At 42.4% G+C, this 7,592-nt stretch overlaps 1 protein-coding gene across 1 annotated transcript in view; it reads left to right on the top strand.

Moving 5' to 3' along the window:
• The window catches only part of LOC109521291 (cadherin-12-like), a 62,199-nt gene that overhangs the window by 41,924 nt on the left and 12,683 nt on the right, over positions 1–7,592 (top strand). The window contains exons 10-11 of the mRNA XM_019879075.1: positions 4,758–4,872; positions 6,249–6,500. Coding sequence (XP_019734634.1) covers positions 4,758–4,872; positions 6,249–6,500 — 367 coding nt within the window. The remainder of the gene's footprint in view (positions 1–4,757; positions 4,873–6,248; positions 6,501–7,592) is intronic.

Here is a 7,592-nt window from a genome sequence, read left to right as displayed (position 1 = left end):
ACAATGGGGTGCAGAGCCTTCAGTCGCTCTGCCCCCAAACTCTGGAACGCACTACCACCTGACATTCGTAATATTGACTCTCTTTCCATATTTATCACCCAGCTCAAAACCCACCTATTCAGACTTGCCTATCCACCTTAAATCTTTTTATTTTTATTTTTTACTTTTTTACTTTTATTTTAAATTTTATCTGTAGTTTTATTATTTGCTCTTGGTTGTACAGTGTCCTTGAGTGCTATGAAAGGCGCTTGCAAATGTAATCTATTATTATTATTATTATTATGTTTCCGTGATACGATACGGAAATATAACAGTTTTCATTCTTATGCTGATTATACCAAATTTTATATGCCGTTAGAAATAACAAATCCGTGCTGTAATCTAGAGGTGTGCCTTGCTGAGATTAAACCAGGGGTGCCCCACCAGTCGACCGCGGTCGACTGATCTCAAATCGACGGCGAGGTGTGTTGGGAGAGGGAGTGGGGTTTAAATAACATGACATGACAGGAAGTCAGTGTTGCTATAGCAGTACATATATTTACTTAAAACTTTAATTGTAGAACCTTATACAGTAATTAACATTCATCAGCATTGTCTTGATGCAGCTGTGACAGTGTAGCCTCCATCACCCTCCAGCGAGCTGCTGGCCAGCTATCCCATGGCCCGCAGCCAATGTGTTTATGATTAGACAATTAAGGAGAAGCCCAATCGCGCGCTTTCTCTCTCTCTCTCTCTCTCTCTCTCTCTCTCTCTCTCTCTCTCTCTCTCGCGCGCGAGCGCGCGCACACACACACACACACACACACACACACACACACACACACACACACTAACGCGTAGTAAACACAACACTCAACTAGGCAACCACTTGATTCGACACTGATCAAAGAGTAACCCACGTGATAAGACAGAAGGGAAGGTGCTGGGCGGGGCTGAGAAGATGCACAGCCAATCGACATGGTCGTTTATCATGGGATAGATCCACTCGTGGTGTCATTGGTCGACGTCGGCGCTGGGAACCAATCAATTTACAGCCATGCACAAAACCTCTGAGTCATTCGGCATTTTTTCTGAATACAGTACTTTGGACAAAAAAAACGCGATGCACCAGGCCCCGATAATCAAAGCGCGAAATAGCGAGGGATCACTGTAGTGTTCTGGAAACTACTGGTGGCAGAGAAGTATCCCAATCTCAGAAGATGTGCTTTGAACCTGACAACTCTTTTTGGATCAACCTATTTGTGCGAGCCTGCTTTCTCGCACATGAACATCATCAAGTCCAATCCAAACAGAGATCTACCTGTCTCGTAGCTGTATTTTTTCGGTTTGGTTCATATTAACGTCAGTAATGGCTATTGCTCATCATGCAGATTACACTAGAACCCCAGGATTTTCTTACCCCTCCAGAACACCCAGAGGACCAACAACAAAACCAACAACTCAGCGATACATTTTTTGTCAACATTGTGCTGTAAATGCAGCAAGGTGAGGCACTTTCCCCACCTTGTTCAAATGGAATGTGGTGGTTTTTTTCACGTTAGCATGCAAACGGCCATTGCTGAGTTGTGTTGTTCACACCAGAGTTTTCCTCATTTGCAGATCAATGGTGAAACAAATCCAGTCAGTTGGCTGCGCTTTGGACATTCTATGTAGGAAAGCCAAATAGCTTGGCCCTGGGACTTTTGGTTTAGGACTGGTAGATCTCCGGAGGTTGGCTCCTTGAAAAGTAGCCCTTGGGAAAAAAAAGTTTGGGCACCCCTGGATTAAACAATGTATGTCTTGTAAGTTTTTTGCTTCTTAACCGCAATAAAACCAAGATGTTGATCAATGGTCCTCCTTGTCATCGCTAATCTGAGTTTGGATAAATGTACTATAACCCAGAATTAGTCTGTGAGTTTTCTACTTGTTGATAAAATATTATACAGCTCAGCACCGTCCAGTGTCACTGATGTAATTTTTCGCTGGTTTTTCAGTGATCCGAAGAGCAAAAAGGAAGTCCGCTGGTTCTAGAGGATTTTCTATTAAGGCTTCAGTGCTTCGGAATGCCCTACCCACAGAAATTAGAGCCACTACATCAGTAGAAATGTCTAAAACCCGACTTAAGACTTATTTGTATATGTCAGGGTTCCCCAACTGGAGATCGCAAATGACGGCGGCCTTAAAAGTACGTTCGAGACAACTGGATTAAAGTTATGGCTGAATATTCTGAGATCGCCACAGTAGCACTGTTGCTATTTCCGACATGCTACATGTGTGAGGAGGGGGTTTTCTGCAGCAACGGCAACTAAAACAAAATTACGAAGTAGACGGGACATAAAACACACACTTGAGGTGTCATTGTCTCCTATTACCCCGAGATGGGACCGTCTGGTTGCAGAAAATCAAGCTCGGTGCTGTGGTGAGTCGTCATTTTCATGCACTTTGAATTTGCGTTGTATCGTATTTTGAAGGCATTAAACATTACCATAGCGATCAGAGAGAGTGTTGCGGCCAGATTAGACGCTCCTTGTGTTTATTATTATATTTCGAAAACACCACAGTTTCCATGCAGCTCATACCATATTATTTTGTTGTATTATTTCCGCCACACCTTAAATGCTGGTCCCTGAAAATATTGTCTGACATAAACCGGTCGGTGGGGCAAAAAAGGTTGGGGACCCCTGGTATATGTTACATTTAGTTTGACTACATTTTTGTCACGTTTTGCATAATGGTAGTTGTTGGGAGGACCCCAAAAATCAGGGAGGAGCAGGGTGGATTAAGCAAAATTATTTAACAACAAAAAAATACACATAGGAGAACAATGGAAAAACAGTTTTAAGTTGAAGTACTCAAACAAATGCCTGGAAATCACAAGGAACCAAAGTAACAAACAAAACTATGACAGGAACCAAAACATGACAGGAGCACACGTTTACTCACATACTGATACTCACAACTCGCAATGACCCAACAAAGACTGACAGAACTCAGGGAACTAAATACAAGCAAAGTGATGAGACAACGAGAAACACCTGGACAAGACACAAAGGTTTGCGGGAGCTGATTGGTTCAACACAAGGGACACTGATGACGAGAACAGGTGGGGACAAAAAGTGCACATGAGGAAACAAAACAAAATGTAACTAGACAGAAACATAACAATTTTGGCCTGCTTGATTGCTGTTTCTTCTGTTTGTCCTTTCCTCACCTCCTCCGGCTTGGAGAGGGGGGTTAGGTGACGATGACCCAATTGGATGTTGCTGTATGGATTCTTCTCCGACTGATCTGGGCAAGATTTGCACAATTACTTATTCACATTATTCTAACATTGCGTATCACCATATTGTGTGAAATATTGCCCATTCTGCATCCATTATTTGATATTTAATTGATTTATTTATATATTAATACATAACATCGGGTTGGACTAGGTACGTTTTTTACTTCTTCCTCCTCCTTTGAACATGATGTATGATGACTGTTTTCTTTTCCTGTTTATTATTTTACTTCCCTTACTTTCTGTAAATGTATTACTGTATATGTTTTTATGTTCAATGAACAATAAACAAACAAACAACAGACATTACAGCCTGGACATCCTGGAAGGGGGATTTTCCCATCTGTGGTTTCTGAACCACAGATGGGGACCTTTCCATTCTAGAGGTTTCTCTTTTTTTCGCCTGATATTCTTTTTGTTGTTCTTGTTTTTCCTTGCCCTCCTAATAGGGGCTTAAGCTCAGGGGATTTAGTTAATATTTGTCAACTGCAGGTATGTGAAATCCTTTGAAACTTTTTTGGTGATTAAGGGCGATATAATTAAATTTGACTTGACTTGTATCAGTTCTGATATGTCTCGGGATCATTGCTTTTTCCGGGTGTTCTGCTGTTAGTTGTGAGGGATCATATTTGTGTTGCAAAATGTTACGGTAAAGAAAAACACACAATGGACATACAAATAAAAATGAACAGAAAATTATTCCATAAAATTCATGTTTTAATTATTTTACACACTAATAAAACTGACTTGGGTAAAAATGATATTGGCAGCCTTGAATTTAATATGAGGATGACCAATGTTTTGAGGCAATCAATGCGATCAAATAATTGCTGTAACTCACAATGTCACATTTCTCCAGAATGCCTTAATATTTGGGGCATATCCCTCCATTTGTTTTTATTCCATAAAATATTGAGAAATAATGTAGACATTTCAGATACAAATATTATCACATGGATAATTTATTTTAAGAAAGTGAAAAAAATGTAAACCAATATCAGAAGAGGTCCTTTATTTCTTTTCGTATTCAACCATCTCAAATGGATGGATGGATGGATATGCAGTGGATATAGTTTATATACCCATGCTAGGTGTCTGTTTGTTTATAAAAATGAGATCTCTCTAAATCATAGGTCTCAAACTCCAGTCCTCGAGGACTGCTTTCCTGCATGTTTCCATCTCTTCCTGCTGCAAACCCCTAATTCAAATGATCAGCTCAGCAGAAAGCTCTGCAGGAGCCTGATAACGGTCCTGATCCCTAGAATCAGGTGTGCTGGACCAGAGAGGGATGGAACATATGCAGGAAAGCAGCGCTTGAGGCCTGGAGTTTGAGATCCCTGTTATAAATCATTCCAAAACTTTTTCCATTGTGACCATTAAATCTGCAGTCTGTCTTAGGCCCACAGTCGGCTGGAATAGGCTCCATCTTGCCTCATGAACTGGTCTGAAAAGTTGCCTCAACCAATCATCTGTTGTCTCTGTCATCTTCGATATACAGGTCATTCAGTTGGTCAGTGCTGTCGACTTGGACCTTCCACCTATCACTCAAAGGTTTTTCTTCAAGACGCCTACGGATATTCACAACAGAAAGTTCACTGTTCGAGATTATGGAAGTAAGATGCAGAACAGCCTGTTCAACCTCATTGTGTGCAGTGATGACTTGCCTACTCGGTGATTCAAATATCCATCCATCCATTTTCAACATCGCTTATCCTGAACAGGGTCGCGTGGAGTTGCTGGAGCCTAAGCCAGCAGAAGGCAGACTACACCCTGAACTGGTTGCCACTCAGTCGCAAGGCACATACAGAGACAAACGAACATTCACACCCACATTCCGACCGCCACTGAGTGGGAACCAATCCCACGTTGTCCGCACACAAAAGTCTGGCATGTGTACCACTATCCCATCAGTGACAGTGATTCAAATATGAAGGCTAAATAGCTTTTTTTTTTCTGGACCCTCAGTGCTAAATGTAATATTAAAAAATAAAGTCCTACTTCTGTCAGGTAACTTATCAAAACTGAAGGTATCTAAGGCATTCCACGACAACTAATTGTATCACATTATACTTCTAACAAATGATCCAATTAGTGTAGTGTGCATATTATTGTGAATGAAATATTATTTAATACAGTGTTAATTTGCTGCAAACCTATTTGCATAATATGTGAAGAGCATGGCAAATACTGCATACAATTAACAGCAATGCCTCTTGGTGTGATCAGCTGATGGGAACTTGACAAAGAGACCAGGACAAGAGTGGCCAGAGCACTAAAGGCTCTGACACAATCAAGCAAGAGCAAGAAAAGCAACAGCAAGCACAAAAGTCCACCTTCCTCTATAGATGTGAAAGCTGGACACTCTCTGCAGCCTCAGAAAGGAAGATTGAGGGTTTTGCAATGAAATGCTACCGTCATTTAATGATGGTCTAGTATACAACACAGAGACCTACAAATCCATCAGAAGCCATTGGAAACCACAACCACCTTTTCAAATTGTGAAAGTGTGCAAAATTACCTGGTAAGGCCATGTAACAGAATTAGCACCAAGTTTTGCAGACACCATCCTTCAAGGATCTGTGGAAGGATAGCGAAGACAGGGACGCCCCAGAATGAATTGGAGGCAAAACAATAAAACATGGACAAAGAATGCCATTCTACCAACACCTGGACGCCGCCAAAGGCGAACAAAGCTGGAAGGACTTATTGTGCTGTATCTCATCTGCTAGACCCCTACGATCTTTTGTGTTATGGGAAAACTAGGCTAACTAGAAAAGACTAGATTGTGACATGGGCAGCACAGTCGACTCGTGCTGAGCAATTATGCGTCACATTTGCACTGACTTGGCTGGCGACCAAGGTGTACCTTGCCTCTCACCCAAAGTCAATTCTGATAAGAAAATGGATGGATTGGTTGTGACACAGGCACATTCCAATGTATATTTACAATACTTGTATCGTGACTAACAACCACTAATTTGTTTTTCAGACAACACAGCTGGCATAGTGACGCGACGCTCTGGTCTCCAGCGTGGGAAACATGACATACATGTTTTCCCTGTTGTGGTTGAAGATAGTGGTTACCCTGTTCGGAGCAGCACATCAACCCTCACTATCCGAGTATGCCTGTGTGGGACAGAAGGCTTGCTGCGAACATGTTCTACTAAAGTGATCTTCCGGCCCATTGGTCTCAGCACTGGAACTGCAATGGCTATTCTGCTGTGTGTAGTTCTGTTAATTGGTAAGATGTTCTTTTATCAATATCAGTATGTATTTTACCTTTATTGATGATGGATTTAATTTTATTCATGGTGAATCATAGGTGTTTGTGAACATCAGAATTGACAGGCCTGCCATTAGCACCCTGTTAGCTTGACAAATGAGCAACAGGTGTGCAACATATTCAGGTGCATACATAAGAGGTTTATTGCGGATGGTGAATGGGCATTCTCTTACATAGCACTTTTCTACCTAAGGCACTCAAAGCGTTTTAATGCCTTTTCCTCATTCACCTACTAATAGTGTTGCATCAGGAGCAACTGGGGGTTCAGTATCTTCCTTAAGGAAACTTCGGCATGGTCACAATGGCCGGGAATCTATCCCGCAAGCTCTGGGTAGAGAAATGACCACTCCACCACTGAGCCATGCCACCTCCTGCATGGGCATTGACGGTATTCAAAACATTCCAAAAGCACACTGCGCTTTTCTGGACTGAGATGTCCGTTGTTGTTCCCGGGATCTGTTGCAACCATTCATCCAGTTTGGGGGTCACTGCCCCGAGTGCGCCGCAGGATCTTTACTCAGTCATTCTCCACCACCTTTGGAGGTGTGTCCCATTTTGACCTTGGGTTTTCCAGTCCACACTCCGCACAGATGTTTCGGTAGACTACGCCAGGCACCTGGTTATGGCGTTTCATGTGAGCTTTCCCTGTCAGCATCTTGCAGTGATGTGTTGGATTGTCTCAGGTGCCTTGTTGCGCGATAACTTTTATCATGATCATTATTCTCATTCAGAGTTTGTTTTGTACAATTCACCGAAGGGACAGGCAAAGAATGGGAATCTGGAAGCCTGAGAGAAGCGTTTTAAAAAGGTACGCGTGAGCTACAATCGTTAACAGTCTGCAAAAGTGCGGCGCATGCCTCAGCGTCAGACTGTTGCTCATCATGGCATGCGTGTTTACGTGCGTGTGTGCATATGCGCACGTGCGCGGTAACGGGTCGATCCTGGTACGTTGGTGAATCGAAAAGTAGATCTTCGGTCAAAAAAGTTTGGGCACCCCTGGCTTCGGGGGTTCAGTCCTATGCAGAACAGCAGTGGGGAGAGTGCATCACC

Source organism: Hippocampus comes, unplaced genomic scaffold (genome assembly GCF_001891065.2).
Source record: "Hippocampus comes isolate QL1 unplaced genomic scaffold, H_comes_QL1_v1.1 scaffold85, whole genome shotgun sequence".
In the NCBI taxonomy this organism is placed as follows: Eukaryota; Metazoa; Chordata; class Actinopteri; order Syngnathiformes; family Syngnathidae; genus Hippocampus; species Hippocampus comes.
This window is presented reverse-complemented; position numbering and strand designations above follow the sequence as displayed.